This window comes from Harpegnathos saltator, unplaced genomic scaffold, assembly GCF_003227715.2.
Source record: "Harpegnathos saltator strain DR-91 unplaced genomic scaffold, Hsal_v8.6 scaffold491, whole genome shotgun sequence".
Classification (NCBI taxonomy): Eukaryota; Metazoa; Arthropoda; class Insecta; order Hymenoptera; family Formicidae; genus Harpegnathos; species Harpegnathos saltator.
In genome coordinates, this window is record NW_020230306.1 from 260603 (window position 1) to 280449 (window position 19847).

Here is a 19847-nt window from a genome sequence, read left to right on the forward strand (position 1 = left end):
CATAGGTCCAGGGAGGCTGGAGACGTGCTCATACTCTTGTACTTAATATTAAACATCATCGTGTAACTTCAATTATAATTCCAGGTCTCCAGGCTCCCCAAACACGACCATCAGTAACCTATGTATATATATATCTCTCTCTCTCTCTCTCTCTCTCTCTCTCTCTCTCTCTCTCTCTCTCTCTCTCTCTCTCTCTCTCTCTCTCTCTCTCTCTCTCTCTCTCTCTCTCTTTCTCTCCACTGTATATGTATATCGTATTTATTTATATTATGAGAAACAAGTTGTAACGCGAATGTACGTCAATCTGTGCTACGTAAAATGTTTTTACACTCTGTCATGTATACGTCTCTTTGTATCGAACTGTATAAATATGCCTTTGTATGTATATTGCTTTCGTGCAAAGTATGTCTCTCGGTATGTGTGCCATCTGTCTCGTCGCAGTAGAGAATTTGTTCGCTCTAGTGATTTAATCCCTAAAATAGATACAGAGTTCCTTCCTATTGTCGGTTTCCCACGTCGATCGATATTTAACGTAGTTGTCAACCGCGCACGAGTTACGTCTCACCTGACTTCGAGTACCACATATTGTTTGCAAGCTATGCATAACAACTTGAGTTTTTTATCTCTTGTGATATATGTGGAAAAAATAAATATATGTGTATATATATACATATATAATATATACGTATGTGATGTTTTATGGTATTGTTTTATATATATTATGTGTACGTGTATCGTTATATATATTATTTACACAGTGTGTGTGTGTATACATATATATATATAAACATACACGAATAATATATATATATATATGTGTATTAATACCATGAAATCTGAAAACCGTTTGTCACTCCAAAACAGGAAGCCAGGTTTTGCTTGGATCGACAATCCATCGAAGAAATCACACCGCACGGTTGACAATGTGTCAAATGTTATCGATGCTTCAATTAAATTTTACCGATGAGGCAGCCTCGCTGGCATCTTGATTCTCTCTCACAAAGCGAACAAATTTAATGCCGCTTGATGCAGTCTTCCCTGAATGAAATTAATCGAGAATTTCGTTGTATCTGAACGTTCATATTGATTATTACTGCGACACTTTTGTACGTATTTTTTTGTACATTACATCTAGCTACGTTATCGTTCGCACGATGTTTTTTCGTCCGCGAACTGGATACTCTGACTCATAACAATATTTATGTATATATCTTATCCGCAAAATATATACAATTATATTTCCGAGATACGGTGTGTACAAAAAGAAAAAGAGAAGCTGAAATACTCTCAAAGCGATGAAGCTTCCCGTGACAAATTTTGAAATCTGTATGTCCGAACGTCGAAATCGAAATCCGCATACAGGATAACGAAAGTATTATCATATCTACGTGTAATCATGTGACGATGGGCGAGGCAAGGATCCGGCGTCCTGCCTCGTTCGTCCTATGTTGAAAGTATATACCTTTCGGTTCTCTTTTTACAACGCTCTAACGATGTAAGTTACACGACATTCTTGTTTAATAAAACGGAAATATTTATGAGAGATAATCGTGTATAAGTGTAAGCATGTAACGCGTGAGAAAATTAAACCATCGCGACGAGCGATTGGCGAACATAAATCGTTACAAACGTCGACTCGATCGAAGCACTGCCGTTAATGTTGTTTCAGAACTTGTGAAAAGAATACAACGATAGAGAAATTGTCCTAGCACGTGAGTCCTACGACACTCGACACAACAAACGTCCTTTCGTGAGTTCAAAGTGGAAGCTGAATATAAAAGTACCTCGCGCACATTTGATTTTCTCGTTTATTGTCACTGCCATGTTTCGCATTTAAAAGCAAGGCCATCACCGAGCCATTAAATTGTTGCAACAATATTTCTAATTACAACTAGATACTTTGTACGTTTCCCCCCATCCCCCCGTGGGATAAAGCAAGAGGGGAGAATAACGAGAAAGAGAAAAACTATAAAACGGCCGTTATACGTAAAGCTATACATATATAAATATAAATATATAAATACAAACATATATATTTAACTCTAGCTCGTATTCTAATCGCACGTTTGTCGCGCTGAATGCGGCCGTTTGTAACTTGTAAGTCCTGCGCATACAACACATGCTATGTATGTAATTAGAGTAATCTCGGAGAGAGCGAGCGAGAGAGAGATAGAGAGAAAGAGAGAGGGGGGGGAGACTCATAAAGCGAGACGCGTTTTTTTAACGCGAAACGTGCGGCGAGAATACGGCCGAGCGTTTCTTGCGTCTGCGAACAATTACATTGTACTGTACACAGATTGACGTACATGAAATCACGCACGTGCGCACATATTCGTAATATATACATACACTTATTTCGTCACTATTATCGGATGCCAGTTGGCCTCCTGACAAGCGTGGAATGTTTTCGTAAAATTTGGTCGGAAGATATCCGCGCGCGCGCGAGAGAGAGAAAGAGGAAAAGAGAGAGAGAGAGGGTGGGAGAGTGAGAAGAGGGGAAGGAAAAGAGAGAGATTTCTCACACACGCGCAGCATGTAACATATAAAATATATTTCGAGCAACGTTCGAGAGCGCGCAATCCGATAGAACCCAATATTGCGTCACACATTATACTTTATGAGCGTACAAGTGCTCGCGACTCTGCCGCGTTATGTAAGGAGCGTAGCGAAACTCCGAAGGGAAGAAAAAAAACGAAAACGTTCAGGAGATATCCTGTATTTATTTATATTTATTTACTCGTCTCCGCGTGCTTGCGTTACGAGAAAGATTTACCCTCTTGCGTCGCCTTTTTCGCGTATCGGGGACGCGACGGAAGTAAAAATCGCGCAGAAGGAAGCACACCGGAGTGAGCGCTATAAAGAAGGGGACAGTTACGATGTGAAACGTTAGATTGACTCGAAAGTCTACCTCTCATAAATGCTGAACGAGTGTAATACGAGAGCGGAGCGTTGTTCAGAAATGTGAAAATGTGGTAAACGAGGGAAACAGTTTTCGAGTCGATTTAATATCGACGCGTATACGCGTCTCCTGCGAAATATCTCGTCCGAGTATCACGATTTAGTGCAAATCAGACGCGGCAGAGTTCCCGGTGCAGGTTGTACAGTCGAAAGTCGACTCCATCCATCTGAAAAGCTTGTCAATTCCGCATTCAACGTATGTAATTATAACGTAATGGACTGAGGGGTGATTTTTCGCGGCGGCCGTGGGGCGATTAGTGTGTCATGCTTCGTAGTATAGATATAAATCTGAACATCGTGTCGAGTTAAGATTAAACTCTTCGTTAAGCTTCGAGAAGGGAGGAAAAGAGAACACGCACGTGGATGGGGGGAATGATCCGAATTTTCCCTGTGTGAGAGAGGATACTTCTCTCGTGTATATTCTTCGCCGAGAAGCATCGTCGACGAGCGGCGATTCGCGCTGTTTCCGCGAAGGTGCGATCAAGAGGGACGAATTAATTAATTGCAGAAAATCCTCGCCAGCAATAATCGACCAATATCGTGCAAATGACGATGCTGACATGCTCTGTTTTTTGCCTGATTTTCATTCCGTCAAATGTCCGAAGTAAAGCGATGGAATTCTAGAGATTCATAAGAAGAATATCATGTCGTGTTGATCCATTTTGACCGCTCCTAAACGTACCTCGCGAAAAAATCTCGTCTATGCTTCTCTATTCACTGAAAAAGAAAAGAGAAAGAGGAAAAAAAGGAAACGCGCGCGTGCACGACGGTAAATTCGCATCATGCTCGCTGCGCGTATGTGTGCGTGTGTTATTAATGTATGTATCGACATATGTGCGCGTGCAATTGCAAGCTCCTCTTCGCAAATACGTCCTCTCTCCCCCCGTCATTCTCCCACCCTTTCCCGCCCGCACCCTCATTGTACATAATATCTCAATCCTCCCCCCATCCCGCGCACGAGTAGACATTAAGCGAATACTCGAGGAAACGAAATGACTCTTGCCAAATTTTCAATGGGACGTAGGGACAAACAACTAATTGCATTTGAAAAGATCGCAGAAAATATATTGGTATTATAAATGACTCATACGTTATCTCTTCGTTATTCTTTCGCCCACCCGCAATTATCGAAGCTGTACAGGCTGACCGTAGCACAACACTAACACTTACAATTAAGATACGATGGAGTGTGTTCGTGTATCGTCTCGATAATCTGTAAGCGCAAAAAGAGAGAAAGAAGAAGGAAGGGCCAACCGAGGTTTCCCCCATTTGAGTCACTATAATTTGTGATTCATCCAAGTGTCTGTTGTTGAAGGCGAGAAGAGAGAAAGAAAGCGCGCGATCGGCCTTTCCTCGGCCCTTCCGATGGTTTCCAAAGTTTTTAACGTTGTGTCGTAATAAAGAATTTCTCTCGCAATTGGAGACGGGCACGGTGAATAATAATCGCCAGTGTGTGCTAAATTATCACAACCTGTTGGGCGCTAAGAACCTAAGTATGGTCACTATAAATATACAGATGGACACGTGGACTCTTCGAAATAAAAGTTATTATTACACGACGAATCTTCGAATACTAAGAGCGTTATCGTATCGCGTATCGTCACGTTAATTTGCAATTTTTCGCAACTCTGCCACACTCCTGTCGCATTCGCGGGCACACGAGAGTGTTTACATGTATATCTTGTATACAGTAGTACGTACTTGACGCGCGTTATAGTTTTCCACTGTGCATCTTGACTACGTGAAAAAGATCGACCGGCGTCGATCGACGTGTATTGTTACGCCGGTAAAAAAAAAAGAAAAAAAGAAGGAAGAAAGAATCAGCGTACTTGGTACGAGTTGATTTCGATAACGAAATTGTGTATATGCGATATACAGTACAATTAACACGCAATCTCTCGAGATATGTGAAGTTTGTATAATTTTATCTCGCTTTCCTTTTATAAATATATCTCAATAAAAAGGTATTAAAAAATGATCTATTGTATATTTACATTAAAACTATATGTCAACGCAGACTTGTATTACGAACGATATTACGTGTGTAATAATTATTAGCGATAGTAATATTATGTCATTATTTTCTACATACTTAATATTTTTGTAATAATAATGCGAAAGCTTAAAGATAACAAATTTACATGGCACGTTTGTACAATTATTAATAAATTGTATAATATGGAATTGTATTTATAGACAGTAAGAAATTCAGACACTACACAAAGGCCCAATTGTACTAATGTCGATTGAATGTAATTCGAGATTAAACTTCAATATAAATACATACTATATAGTGATATCGTCTACTTAGGACTTTTGTCTTTGTCATAAAGAGACACAATTCTTACTTATTCATCATAAGTAAATATATTCATAAAAAGTAATACGAAAGATTGTCGCCCTTTCTTCCACATCGACAAAATCTACTAAACAATAATTCCGTTATTAATAAAGAAAAAGAATGGATATGCAGGTTATTTTTGAAAACTGATTAATTGCACATTTAATCAATTTCATTTTGGTGTTCTCTTTTCAAGGAAGGTTTACTCCATTCCTGACTTTATCTTATATAATAACGATTTATCCTGAGAAGACTTCGCTGAGGATAACGCAGGCGAATTGGATGAAGAGCCCTTTGAACTCGTGGCAGTACTTGTGTTTCGTTTGTCTTGTTTAGCTTTCTTTATCATGTCTTTCAATCTTCTATCCGCACTTATAATGTTAATATTTGGTGTATTCACCTTAGATGTGCTACCTACATGAATCGATAGTTTAGTGATGAAAGATAATACCATACAATAAGAACGTCGAACGTTGAATATTATATTTGAAGTACTTACTTGAGCTGGGTTTCTTCTGTTCTTTCGATTTGGTCTCTATCACAGTCTTTGGTGAGCTTCTTTCTTTAGAGATCTATGAGGAGTTAAGATTCTCTTAGAGATTTATGATACAATGAATATCAAAGTATGATAAATACATAAATAGTTAATGATTAATAATAAAATAGAAATAAATAAATTTTTGTACAATCAGGTATAAAACAATTTTATAAGGAATATAAAACCATAAATATATATAATTGTCATACAAATTATAAATGTGGGTGAATACACACACCTGAGACTTGGAACAGTTGGAGCAGTACCACACTTGTCTCGGCACATCTATCTGTGAATCTAAAATATGTGGGACATGGCATTCCTGATGATATAAAGAATGACACTCCAAGCATTCTACAAGTCTATTTCTTGCCCCGACATCCATTCCCTTGCAAATGACACATGTCAGATCATCATTTAAAATTTCCATCGCTAGTGTGTCATCTGTCTGCAGTATGTCTGGTGGTGTATCACGTGTTGGTAGATTGACAGGTGAACTATTTTTGCTTGATTTACTCGAGTGCTTGGATGAGCTTGAACTCTTACTTTTCTTGCTGCTACTGCTACTACTGTGATCACTCAATACTGGTTCTTCCATCATATACTAAGATGTAAGAACTTTTAAAAATTAATTTACTGGATATATTTCAACTATTATATAAATTTTATTTATATTACTGTGTTCATATTACCTTTTTATGTAGTACATTAAGCAGCATCTTGGATGGTCCATATTTTTGTTTGATTGCTTCGTCTAACAAAGCTCGCAGCTGTTCTGCAGAGTCTTTGTTGGTGGAATGCAAAAGGCGCAATCCTTGTGTAAACTGAGGATCCAATTCCAATTGGGTCATCGTATAGAAGCTCTGCTTTCCTTCTTATTACTACATATACCAACTTATACTTACTGCATGATATAAAAATTTTAAATAACTCTGATGAGGGAATAAGGTTTTGTATGGCAGTTAAATTAGGTTATGCAGTATCTCAATACACTAAATTGCGCATAAAAATGCATATACATTATCATACATTGATTTCATACGTACGTACCAGCTTAAACTATAAAGATGTTTTTTTATAGAAGAATAAGGCTGTCCAGGGATAAAATCTATTCTTGTTTTTATCTTAAATATTCATCGACAGTAATTGTTGCATCAGACAGAGCATCGGACGAAACATGCGGGATGTTGCGATTTAACCTGTGAGACACGTAATATCCAAGCTAATACGAAGCATGTCACGCGCAGTATCTATAATTATGCCAGATACAATACCGACATTTTATTGTCGTCTATACCAATCGCTAGCGTGCGTTAACGCTTCGTTGTTAAACGTTAAATAAGCTATCCATTCCAATCTATTCTAGGTTATCGCGTGTATTTTTCGAACATATGACTCCGAGCTCAGATTGTTCATTAATTTCAACATGTTTAATTGGCACAGGAAAGCGAAACTTCAACTTATGTCCGCCAACATTTCTGACAATCTTGAATCAATAATTTTATCCACAAAAAACAACTATTCTCGTACTAACTTTAGATAGAATTTCTTGCTATTTATATGTGTACGTTTCTCTTTTATCGATAAAAGTCACAACTCGCACAGATAAAGCGAAAGGTGAGAGTCAATTAGCAAAAAAGTACGACTAAGAATGTTTAAAGGATCATATATCATTGGGAGGGAAAGAAAGCAGCGCGAGTAAAAAATCGCGCGCGATCGATATCGATCGATGGACGAGATCAAACGTCAGATTTCCAGGCTTTTCGCGGCTGGAGTGGATTTCAAAACTACCGCCAAGAACGCTGCAAAATAGCCGACTACGCGCTCAAGGAGCCGCACGACACCCACGACAGGCCCGTCGCGCTTCTCGCGGACTCGGGGAATGTAGGCAAATCGGCATACGCGATCCATTTGCTCCAGTCCTCCCATGCATACGTACGTGCGTACCGACGCGTTCCAAATTTAATTTCGCGATCGTCTTCGATCCGCGCAGCTGGTCGGGCGCGAAAACGAACAGACGAGAGAGAGAGAGAGAGAGAGAGAGAGAGAGAGAGAGAGAGAGAGAGAGAGAGAGAGAGAGAGAGAGAGAGAGAGATAAACGGGCCGCATCGGCGCGTCGTGTCGCGTCGCGTCGCGGAGTACACGCTTTTTAAATCGTGCAGCGTCTCCGCGACATCGTCGACGTCAACGACGACGAGGACGGTGACGATGATGATGAACAGGGCATACCGGCGTGAGACCGAGCGCCGTCGACTATCTCGAACAGGCTGACGAGAGGTGAAAATATAACCAAAGAAAGACAAAAATAGTAACCCCGCGGGGCGAGCTGCGCAACGCGCTAGCGGCGGCGTGGATTTCTCGCCGATCGCGCGCACGGAGCGCCCCCCTTTCTTCCCGGCCACACATACGTGATACGCGGCGGTGTCCCACTTCCACCGCGTCGCGACGCATCGTCGCGTCCTTGTTCACCTTCTCGCCGTTCGCGCTTACACGCGCGCGGTGCGAACTCGATGTCGAACTTTTCGACGGCTACAGTTGGCAGCCGTGCGTAAAAGAAATAAATAATCAAAGCGACCATGAAGTGACAAATAAAGTCGGGGTAGAGAGAACAATGCTTGCGCGTACGACGACGACGACGGCGAGGAGGCTACTCGGGTTGTGCTGCCGCAGTGTGCGTTCGCACCGCCGTTGATATTGTATCCGCGTTCCTCTCTCTGTTTCTTTCTTTCTCTCTCTCTCACTCTCTCTCTCTCTCTGTGTGTGTCGCTCTCTCTCTCTCTCTATCTCTCTCTCTCTCGCTCTCGCTCTCCTTCTCTTTCTTTTTCTCTCCGTTTCTCTCCTTCTCGCGTTCAGTGAGCAGCTACGTCGCTACGTGAACGCGCACCGTGTATACCGTACTGCCGCTGCCGCTGCTGCTGCTCTACCACCGCCGCAGCCGTAGCCGCAGCCGCAGCAGCCGCGCGCGCGAGACACACGGAACAGCCGGAGAGGCGAGTTACACGCTCTCTCTCTTTCTTTCGTTTGTGTGTGCGAGTCGCGAGGGTGACATTTGGGATATTTTTCCACGGTGCGGCCGTGAGAGCGACGTCGTGCTACCGTGTTGTGACCGCCGGCTTGTTCGCGCTCGATCGTATCGGGTCGCCCACCGTCGGGCAGCAGTAGCAACAGCAGCACGACCGAGGCACCCCAGGTGGAGCTTCGGCATCCCTACGGCCACGGTGAAGATAAATGCGCGAGACAGACTGCTGGTACTCGTGCGTCTGTAGCGACTCGCCGTGCTATCCAGGAAGTGGGCGCACCGCCATGCCCTCCGCGAGAATGCTCGCGGCGGCCGTCTGGTGAACGCGCGTGACTCTCAGACGACCGGTCGACGTGCACCTGGTCGTTAACCTCTTTCTCTCTGTCTTTCTCTCTCAACGTCTCTTTATCTGGCTGTCGCACGCAGCCAACGCATCGTGGACACGGTGTGCTAGTGGCCATGTCTCTGGTTTTCTCGCCGTCCAGCACCAGTGAGGTCTGATATTGTTGTTTGCCCTGACGTCGACACCAGCCAGCCATGAAAACCGAGAAGAAACCCAACGAGCCCAGCTGTGTGCCCACTACGGTTGTCAAAGATGAGCCTGACACCGATCCGGTTAAGATCAAGGAGGAAGGTCCAGGTGGTAACAACGACGACACGACTGGAGAAGACACCGCTGAGTGTCCCAGGGACCCTTGCTTGGATCTGCCCAATGGCGAAGGTACGATGCCTGGGGAGAATCAAAATACCAATGGGAATCAGCCGATCTTGAATTCGGTCAAGCAAGAGGGAGATCCTAATAATCCTACCGACGATCTACCTGGTAAGATCGATTTGTTTCCATGATCCTGCACCCACCGAGTCTTTATTTACATGTTTCTCATGCATTGGTACACACTTGATATTCTCATCCTCAGTCTTGTATTAGAATAATCAGATTGTCCTTTTTGCTGTAGATTGTAGTGGAAATGTTATTACAGCGGACGGCATTCAACCACTTGTTAGTAATGTACTGGGAAAGCAGATGGGAACTAATGCAGGCAGTGGGGAGGCTCAATATATGCAGCAGCAGAGCCAAATTTATGTATTTTCTACAATACTAGCAAATAAAGGCGCAGATGCTGTGATGAGAGGCGATTATCCATCTATCATCGACTTTCATCGTGCTCAACCAAACACTAAGAAATATTTGGAGGTATCAAACATTAATATTGACTTATTCAAGTAATACTGTAAGCTATCACATGAGCAGTTTATTGTGAAACTTGTACTTTTTGCTGGTCGTGTATGCACGTGTGTGTGTGTGTGTGTGTGTGTGTGTGTGTGTGTGTGTGTGTGTGTATGTGTGTGAGAGAGAGAGAGAGAGAGAGAGAGAGAAAGGATTTTGTTACAATAGTATGTACATGTATAAAACATCAATTTGTATCTTCTCTTATACTTGTTTTTAATTCATTTTTGTTTGACTTTACACCTTCAACATAAACAGCTCACTTTGAAACGTTATTTTTAGTAAACTTATAGTTTCATGTGACACACGTATTATTTGTCATTCATTTAATTACCATTAATACTCACCGTTTTTATTCTTTTAGAAACATCCAAATAAAGTAAATCAATTTCGCCAAAATCCTGCTCAATGGTTAAATAATCTTGCTATGATGAAACAGAAAGGCCATCAGGGAAATACGAATAATACTTTCCCAACTGAACAACCCCCGGATTTACCAGCACTAGACCCAAATCCTACACAATATTGGAACGAGCAACCTAACTTGCGAAACATAAACGGTGGAAACTCTCTTGGTAATTCTGAACCATCATTGGATGATGGTAACATAGACGTGCCTTGCCTTGTGCCGAATTCACCTGGTAATTCGGGTAAGCCTTATTAAATTTCACCGATACAATCGGCTCATTAACTATCCACCACGCTCTACGAACACATTTATTCAAGAGATATATCTTGTTCCGACACAGCCAATCCTCAACCCACTAATAACGCTATCATGGGCCATAGTCCTAACATAACAAGCCCAGGTCCAGGAGGTCTGCAGCCATCGCTTCAAGGTGTTAAAGTTCCGGACGAAAATCTAACACCGAAACAAAGACAGCACAGAGAAGTTCAGCTGGCGACTCTGCGGAAAATGCAGATGATGCTGTTTCCTGGGCACAAAGAGGAGCCTGGCACTCTGGACGCAACGCAAGGAACTACCGTGTCATGTCCTCCCTCGAATGTTCCTCCCGTCAGTGTACCAAATCAATGTCCTCCGTCTATGGATTGGCACAAATTGCAACATCAATTTCTTGATGGCAAAAATAAGGTATATATTTTTCTTTCGTATGAAATTGAATTCGACACCTCCAGCGAGCGACAGAACTTTCAGTAATTATACAAGGTGACCCATTTTGAATGCCCATTTGAAATATTTCAAAAATGCGTTATTTGAAAACGATATTTCAGACAAAAGTTGTTTGATCTTAAGAGAGCAGTAAAATAGAGACTTTGATTTGATTTTATTTTATCCGATCTTTATCCGAAATTTTCACATAATTGTCTCATAATGCTTTTCTGTCAGGATATTTTAGCTGGATACGTTTAAAATGAGTCACCTTATATGCATTTGTCTGGCAATATTTGGAACAATATTAGCAATCTTAAATATATCTTAAACATTTTCAGCCAAACGTAGGTAATCCAGGTGCGGTGCCGCTGCGCGGCACCAATATGGTCGGAGTACCTCGAAGTCAAGGTCCCCCGCCTCCGTATCATCAAACGACTCGATCCGCGAGCGTACCGATTGCAATCCAGAGTCCAAATCCATCCTCGCCCAACAATCCGACGAGCAATCTGTCGCTACCGTCACCGCGCGCGAGTTCGGCTTTGAATTCACCGGCTGACTGCAACAGACAGTTTCAGCTTGGTAATCAAAGAAGCAGCCATTTGCCGGGACAGAGTCCAACAGGTCAAGATTCGCCAAATCCAACGGTCGGTACGGCCGCCAGCGCGGTGTCGACGGCTCGACTGAATCACAGCAATCCAGGAACGCCGGTCTCTCATTCCCATATCACAGCTCTTAGTCCTAGTGGTACTAATGCTCAAAAGGATGCTTCCCTTGATTTTCCTAACAGTCAGCCGCCAAACGGTAATTGAAAGCTTAATCTCGTTCTTTCGTTTGTAATTTCTATAAATTCACGCAACATGGACGCGTTTATGAATCTCTCTGTTACGAATCTCTCGGCTTTACACAATTGGACTTGTTCTTTTCTCGATCTAGTGGACGGTATGTTTTGCCGAACACTACAGTCCTTAGCTCAACAAAAACAGCAACACACCGGAGCCGTGAACGCCTCAGCCGTGAAGGAAGCGAACCTTATGCCAGTACCGAGCCCTCATCAGCTTCAATATCTCAGCACGTTCGAAGGGCAAGAACTGACTATCCAGAAGCAACCCAACACAAGTCTGAAGGATGGCAATTCAACTACGTAAATATCTTCTTTCATCTCTGTTCCGTCGCACAGATATTTCGAATCAAACGCACCTTATGATCTTATCAAAGTAATCGTTTAATTCACGTTGCATGAGCACGCATCTTAGGATGCTTTTTTTCTTTCACAGGAATACAGGCAGTTCTTCGGAGATGTCCAACAGAATCCTGTCGGGAAGTTTGGACAACAACAATCAGTACCCCACTAGATCAGAGGGTGCGAGTCCCGTACAGATGGACACCATGAATCGCGGCTTCACCGGTTCTCTGCACAGTCCTCACACACCACATACGCCACACACGCCGGGCAGCGCCGCGCCTCACACCCCGGCGGATCCCGCGAAACCGGGCAACAAGTCTAGCGCTAGCGCACAGAGTAGTCCGGTGCCGCACAATACCAGCATACCGGATATGGGTCCTCCACGAACAATACCGGCGTCGCCCACCACGAAACCCGATACATCATCGCCATCCGCGAAGGACGTCCAACAACAGCAGCAGCAGCAGCAACAACAGCAGCAGCAGCAGCAGCAAACGCAGTCGCAACAGCAGCAGCAGCAACAGCAGCAGCAGCAACAACAACAGCAGCAGCAACAACAACAGCAGCAGCAACAACAACAGCAGCAGCAACAGCAGCAGCAGCAGCAGCAGCAGCAGCAGCAGCCGACGGTGATAAACCCGAACAATTCTGGCAGCACGACAGTAGTGCCATCACTGAGCGGTCCTGGCGCTTCGTTTCCGTGCGGCAGGCCGTCCATAAACGTGAGTCAACCTTCCGACAACGTGCCTCTCAATCCCAACAACATCGGCGGCCGACTTGGCAACTTGACCGCCATGAGTACAAATCATTTCGACCCCATAACGTCCTTGGCACAGATGAGTCAGCAGCTGACGAACACCGCGGCGAGCAACTCTCTGGGCAACGAGCCTATGCACTCTGGCAACGCCGGTATAATGCCGTTCGGCAACCCGCACGGCATGCACATGATGCAGATGGGTGGAGAGATGAACGGAAGTTGCCACATGGGTCCCACCAATGAGCCTGGCGAAGTTGGCGGTATGTGCATGGGTCTAGCGGGTGCGCCGACGAGCTACAGCCCGACCACTTCGCACACAGGTAGCCCCGGTGTGCCCACCAAGATGGGACACCCCATGATGAGCCACGGAATGATGGGTAGCCACTCGACGGGCGCTGCCGGCGCGTACCCCGGCGGTGAGACTCACGCGCCACCACCGAGACTGATGACCAGCCACGTAACCGGACCCAGCCCCTACAACGGTGCGAATGTTCAAGTGAAACCGAGTGCGCCGAACACCATACAATACTTGCCGGCTAGGCCGAACGTCGGACACGCGCCACGGGGTCCACCCAGTCTGGACTTCCTTCAGCGATTCACCAATCCATTGTCCAACCTGGAGTCGAAGATGGGCACACCGTCGGTGAACCTCCAATACTTCCCTAACGGCTGCGTGCCGAACAGCATGGGCCCGCACAGCGGTATGCCGTCCACCATGAACGCCGGGATTCCCATGGGAGGCTCGCCCAGGATGGATGGGCAGTCTATGAACACAAGCGGCGTGCACCCGTCCATGAGACCGGTCGGCAACATGCGACCGCAGCCTAATCTCATGCGTATGCAACACATGGTGGGCGGTGGTGTCTTTCCAGGCGGCTCCATGGACCCCGACAAAGTCTTCCCGCCTGACATGGTGTCGCAGGTGTCGAACCAACCGAATCCGGGCATGTACGTGTCCGGCAGCAAGGGCAGTCCGATGGGACTGGGCCCACCGCCCGACGCCACTCAGCCCTTACCTCCGAGCATGGGTAGCGCTACCAGCAACTTCAAGAACAGCCCGTTCGTCGGCAGCGGACCTAGTATGTCCGATCCGAATTACGCTCAACAGTTTCACAACTTCCAACAGCAACTTTATGCCACCGGCACCAGAGGCAGCGGGCCACCGCACCCTAACTTGCACCCACCGCCGAACTCGCACTCGCATCAGCAGTTCTTCATGCCGAAGTAAACGCTACCCGGCTGAATCATATCACCACGACGACGACGATGACGATTACTACGGTGGCCTTTCAGCGTCCCTTTTTCTCTCTCTTTCTTCTTTGTCTGTTTCTCTTCTCTCCCGTTCTGTCTCTTTTGCTTTCTTTCCTTTCCCATTTTTTCTCTCTTCACTTTCTCCTTATCCCCCTATTCCCCCCTCCCCCCTCTTGCTCTCTCCCTTTCATCTGTCAGGGATTTTTCTATCGTCTAATCATGTGACATAATTCTGGAGATGTAAGTTAGGCTAGATAAGATTATCTTGCGCGGAGAACAAAGAGATCGACTGTGTGGAGGTTCTAATGTCAAGCCTGTAAGGCTGGTTATCAAGCCTTGCGAATATTCGCGACTGAAGCGTGACGAGAGATCCTAGTTCTACTTTTAACTTATAAAATTTATTTACGTTTCTTGATGAGCGAGAAATTAATGAAATTATCTTTATTCTTTTTTTTATTTTATCATCTCTGGTACACGATATCGGAGTTCCTCGTGTATCCGGAAGCTGTTATCCCGTGATATATTGGAAATATCGTTTCACACACGAAATCTCCCCGGGACTATCTGTAAATTCCACATGTTGACAGAGATGTGCAAGTACCGGCTTACGCGTTCATGTAAATACCGATGTATAATCTGGTTCTTTTTTCTGTTCTTCATCCTTTTTTTTTGTTTTGTAGAGATTGTTACTTCATTGATTGAGGTGCACAGCGTTAGATTTAATAAAAGTACGTTACTATAGCTCGAGTATGAAAGAAATGAGAGAAAGAAAAAGGAAAAAAAAGAGAACAACAAGAAGAGAACGCGCGAGGAAAAGCGAGGATCGGTCACCTTTTCTCCTCTTCTTGCACTTTTGTTCGCAGCCAGAGTTGCTCGGGATAAAGTAATTGTGCGCAGAATTACCGCAGTAAAATAACGAGCAACGAGAGGATTTGGTACGCCGGTGTCGTATAATTCATCCTTCCTTTATCACTAAACTTACTTAAACGCAGTCAAACAAGCTCAAATTTATTATTGTACATATATACCATATACATATTATACATATTATATATATATATATTATATATACCTGTTGCAACATAATCCTTAAATATCGCCCGTCCCTCCGCTCCCCACTCATCGATTCCCCCTATGACCAATTCTGTGCATAATCATGATCCCCTCTATGTAGTTTACGTAAATAAGAAAAGAAATAATTGACTAAGAACAATTATGTTGTTGATGAATGATTTTTATTATAAATGAAAAATAAAGATATTTACAAGAAGTGTGTCAGCACAAGATTTGATCGACGATCGGTGATCGCAACACGTTCGCGCGATTCGAGAGCGTCTATCGAAGAGAGAGAGAGAGTTGGCCTTTTATTCGCGCCCGCAGGATGTGCGTAAGCGAGACACGACCATCTTGCACCACGTTTATTTTTTTTCTTCTTCCGAAGTAAGCAGCCTTCGAAAATCGCTCGGATTCCACGGGCAGGTCCGTTCCTTTCGCCGCGCTGCATCGTGCTACTTCTGCGCTCGAAACGAAACTACATATCCCAGACTTTGTAGAAGAGAAGGGGTAAAGAAGAGAAGAAGTTGAAGAGTAGCGAAATGCTCAGAGCGCAGCCAAGAGGAACGGACCCGTAGTCGAAGCGAGATAAAGATGATTTTGACTCTGCCACCTTTACTTCCTCCTTTTCGAAAGTTAGCAGCACATCTCCATTTCGTTTCGGGAATGATTACTTAATACTTCACTTTTACGATTGCTCATTTAAATCGAATGCCACTCGTCAGACGAAGGGCGGTAAAAAGAGAGACAAGAGGACAAGGGAAAAAAGCAGATTCCTCCAAGCAGTTTGAGCAATATAAGCAGTGACACGACTACATCGACATAGTACGTTTGTGATAAAGTGATAGGAATTTAGAACACTGCGACGCGATGAAGCTTACGCAGAGCTCTTCACCTACGTAGGAATAAGAGATTACTACATTAGAAGTTCTTTTTCTACGTCATATTCAGAGCTTGTAAAATGAGCTGTGTGTATAATTTTCTCTATAGATTCACTTTGTTTTGAAGATTATCCTTGTCTTGTATCTCGCTAGCGGAGCTATTCGCGCTGTAAAGTGTTTCACGTTTCATCTTTCGAGAGCAACGACACCGCGTGCGCAAATAGGAGATCCTACATTTGCTTCCTTAGGATGAACGCGAAGCTATGAGCAGAATTATAAATGTAAAGCTTATTGTTAGTCGACTCCCTTTGTAGTAAGTCACGTGTTATATCGGCCACTTTATCTTCAAAGGTGCATCACTAAATTGCTAGACTTGCGTTGTGTATAGTTTTCTCTTAGTTGCCGAGCCGACTGCACGCATCCTTCCCTCGAGTCTTGGCGCTTTTTCATCTGCAAAAATCAACAGAAAGGAAAATCACACATCAAGCGAGAATCGCGTTCGCGTCTGCCGAGGAGTTTCGCTAATTTCGACGCTAATCTCTACCCGATATCTTTATGCGATACCAAGATATAATCGCAATAAAAGCAGGTTATACTTGAAAGAACCTGAAGGATCTGGGACTATACATTATTTTAGCAAGACTCATCACTGTATTGTTGTTCTGCGATTGATCATCATAATCAATTTTATACCCGAAACCCAAGTCAAACCTGTCCTTTTGTACAGCATTTCATTGGTTGGATGTGCCCGAATCTCTCCAATCATCTCCGTTTCTGCAAATACGTTCGTGTCTTGTATAAGACGATCCTCGCGTTTTCACCTAATCGTTGATCGATGTAACTTTCTTTTTTCTTTTCTAAAGCAATCCTACTGGCTAATATATATTTGCCACATTGTATTACCGCTAATTACCTTGACCGTTGTGCTTCTGACGATATAGCACTTCCGTTCGTACTGAAACGATGGGAATTTTCATAGTAATCTTTACGACGGAGTAACGCATAGCCGCGCGTAATTACCTTTTCTTTGCCGGCGCGAAATCGTCCCATTCGCTAAGATCATATTTCGACAAGTCGCCGTCTTCCTCGTCATCCTCTTCTTCATCCTCCTATAATTTACGATATCAATGACGAACAACATGAAGCACAATTTCAATTTCAACAATTGAAGAATGTAATCCATCGATTCTTTTCCTTGTACTATACTTTTTACTTTGTGTTTTTAAGCGTGTACTGGATACGATATAGTGCAACTTTCGCAGTTCATATTGTTCTTCTATTTCGTTGTATAGAATTAAAACACTTTTACAGAGTGAAAAGATACAAATGTCAATGAACTGAAGAGCACTTTATCGAAAATAATATTTTGTATTAAAAAATTTCTTTTTACATTTAATATAACATGAGATTCACTGACTTTTTTATTCTGTAAATGCATTTTTATGCAATTAAATAGAAAAATAGTGCGCTCTACAAGCTACATCCATTGTGGCTGCACTCAGCATTATCTCGAATGTAAAATTATATTTCAATTGGCCGTAAAATTTTAAGTAATAAGAAATTACATTTTCTTCAGCCTGCTCGTCCTCGTCCCTCTCATCCCTATCGTCCTTGTCTCTGGATTTACTGCGCGAAGGACTACTATATTTGGAATCTTTGGAGTCATCGTCGGAACGGCTTTCAAGTTTCCGCTTTTTCTTACGTCGTCCGAATTCGTCATATTCGTCGTCCTCATCCCGTCTCTCCTTATACTCGACGACTCCTCGATCATTATAACCGCCTCCGTATCCTGTGCGCTCTTCTATCTCGCCAAATTTCGGGGCGTTGCACATATTACACTGTTGACGGCGAGCCCAGTTCACATTACCGCATTTACTGCACTGCCAGTCATCCGCACTAAAATCAAGTTTCCATTTATTCAAGTTTTCACTTACATGTATAAACAATTATTTAGAGCACGAGAAAATGACACTAACACATATTAACATAGGTAAAATAGCATTGCTGCTGCATCAATTGATTTTACATATACATTATACAAACTTCGAAATTGTCGGTGCTTGTTCCGATAGTCTGGGAAGTACATGTGCATAGTGCTAGCTTTGATTTGAATTTTTATTCATGCTTCCTTTCCCCTTTTCTATCTACTTCTCTATATCTAATTATATTTATTGAATATTACTGCACAATAAAATTATAGTCTTGTATACAAACAGTTAATCTTTGTATATTTATTAGCATATGAAGAACAATACGAAATTATCACTGAATGAAACATAACATTACCTAAAGAGACCCCTGCTTTTTTCAGCGGCTGCTTTCCCAATTTCTTGACCCAACTTTTTCTTCTTTGGACACTCACCTCTGTCTGCATTGAAAAATCATATTACGTAGAGAGCTTGCGTGTTGTACATCATATGACAGATGTTTGTACTACCAGTATCGTTAACAGAGAGTTACAGCCAAGAGTGTATTTAACATATATGACAGACAAGATTCTACAATCAGCACAAACTGAGCTAGCTAGAGTGAGTGTGAATGAGGACTCACGTTCACGAAATTTCATACATCAGCATAATATTTTTTTAATATTCCAACTCTGCTTGACTGCGTACCTTTACCACAGCGATTGCAGGAGTTTCGTCTGGCGAAGTTAATATTGGCACATCTAAAAAAAAAGAGACAGACCACGTGCCCGAGTTACCAAGAGTTATTGCTCTGAGTTCATTGGGCAGAGAGTGGAGAAATGAAATCGCGGTTACCGCTGCTCGCGTTACATCTCACTATCCGCGTCGCAAAGCAAAAGTACACATACTGTGAGTCCGGGCAGACCCAGTCGCCGTCATTGACGCTACGCTGATTCTCGTCGTCCACCTTGCCGCCGTCCATATCGACTGTCGTCGTTGTCCGCGGTGGTGGTGGCCGTCTAATCAGCTCTCCTCCACCCGAGGTTGATCCCGCACACTCGCTCCTTCTCCTTCGCGGCGCACCTTGTGCCTAACCTTGCGTCGACGGGTGTCTATTTTGTCGCGAATATGCTCGGAATTTTATTGTCGCGGTCGACACCGAGAGGCCGGCCCAACGCAACACTCGCCGCTACGTCGCGCAATTACGCATCTACTGCATAATATCTCGAACACGAGCGAGTCCGGCCGACTCAACGAAGGCTACGGAAGGGAACATTAGTCGCGCTAATATCGCTGGAGGCCGTCGGCCGTACTCGGCCGATAGCACCGTGATATCTGCTGCAGTGGATCTGGTGCAGCGGAGACTGTGCCTTTCAGCTGAACTGTCTGCACCAGGTGCAAGGTGTGCGCACTGAGGCGTTCTTTTTGGCGCAAGTGACGTCACCGCGTCGCGGCTCCTCTCGGCGAGGTGCGCCGGTGCCAAGTGCGTCCTCTTGGAGCGTAAATAAATCGACAGGTAATTGATTGACCAATTAATTGAAGGGACAAATAAACAAATGGATTAATATTGTGCAAGAGGCCTGCGTCACGAGTAAAAATTCAAGAATCGTTATCCCC

The 19847-nt window shown here is 43.7% G+C and overlaps 3 protein-coding genes across 12 annotated transcripts; 1 reads left to right on the top strand and 2 right to left on the bottom strand.

The window, feature by feature from the left end:
- Positions 1-4543: 4543 nt before the first annotated feature.
- LOC105184664 (integrator complex subunit 12) lies at positions 4544-7857 on the bottom strand. Of its 3 annotated transcripts, none has more exons than XM_025302415.1 (6): positions 7777-7857; positions 6888-7036; positions 6530-6741; positions 6076-6441; positions 5799-5871; positions 4544-5713 (listed from the first exon to the last, which is right to left on the bottom strand). In XM_025302415.1, exons 3-6 carry the CDS (start codon positions 6686-6688, stop codon positions 5502-5504), a joined length of 810 nt encoding a protein of 269 aa, XP_025158200.1. In that variant the 5' UTR covers positions 6689-6741; positions 6888-7036; positions 7777-7857; the 3' UTR covers positions 4544-5501. The 3 variants fall into 3 exon arrangements, with proteins under 3 accessions (XP_025158200.1, XP_025158199.1, XP_011141881.1); XM_025302414.1 differs by lacking the exon at positions 7777-7857 and adding an exon at positions 7116-7359; XM_011143579.3 differs by lacking the exon at positions 7777-7857 and having other exon boundaries at positions 6530-6718; positions 6888-7359.
- A 750-nt stretch (positions 7858-8607) lies between these two features.
- Positions 8608-15659, top strand: lgs (BCL9 domain-containing protein legless). Of its 3 annotated transcripts, none has more exons than XM_025302410.1 (7): positions 8608-9679; positions 9813-10051; positions 10449-10734; positions 10834-11177; positions 11537-11999; positions 12132-12339; positions 12473-15659. In XM_025302410.1, exons 1-7 carry the CDS (start codon positions 9394-9396, stop codon positions 14364-14366), a joined length of 3720 nt encoding a protein of 1239 aa, XP_025158195.1. In that variant the 5' UTR covers positions 8608-9393; the 3' UTR covers positions 14367-15659. The 3 variants fall into 3 exon arrangements, with proteins under 3 accessions (XP_025158195.1, XP_025158196.1, XP_025158197.1); XM_025302411.1 differs by having other exon boundaries at positions 8609-9679; positions 9837-10051; XM_025302412.1 differs by having other exon boundaries at positions 8609-9577; positions 9837-10051.
- Positions 15603-19571, bottom strand: LOC105184662 (zinc finger Ran-binding domain-containing protein 2). Of its 6 annotated transcripts, none has more exons than XR_849895.3 (8): positions 19139-19570; positions 18939-18991; positions 18610-18691; positions 17889-18219; positions 17344-17432; positions 17237-17278; positions 16951-17097; positions 15603-16773 (listed from the first exon to the last, which is right to left on the bottom strand). XR_849895.3 is itself a non-coding variant. In XM_011143572.3 (8 exons), exons 1-7 carry the CDS (start codon positions 19210-19212, stop codon positions 17055-17057), a joined length of 714 nt encoding a protein of 237 aa, XP_011141874.1. In that variant the 5' UTR covers positions 19213-19570; the 3' UTR covers positions 15603-16773; positions 17035-17054. The 6 variants fall into 6 exon arrangements, 4 of the variants coding, with proteins under 4 accessions (XP_011141874.1, XP_025158202.1, XP_011141876.1 ...); XM_011143572.3 differs by having other exon boundaries at positions 17035-17097; XM_025302416.1 differs by having other exon boundaries at positions 16699-16773; positions 17017-17097.
- Positions 19572-19847: the final 276 nt, after the last annotated feature.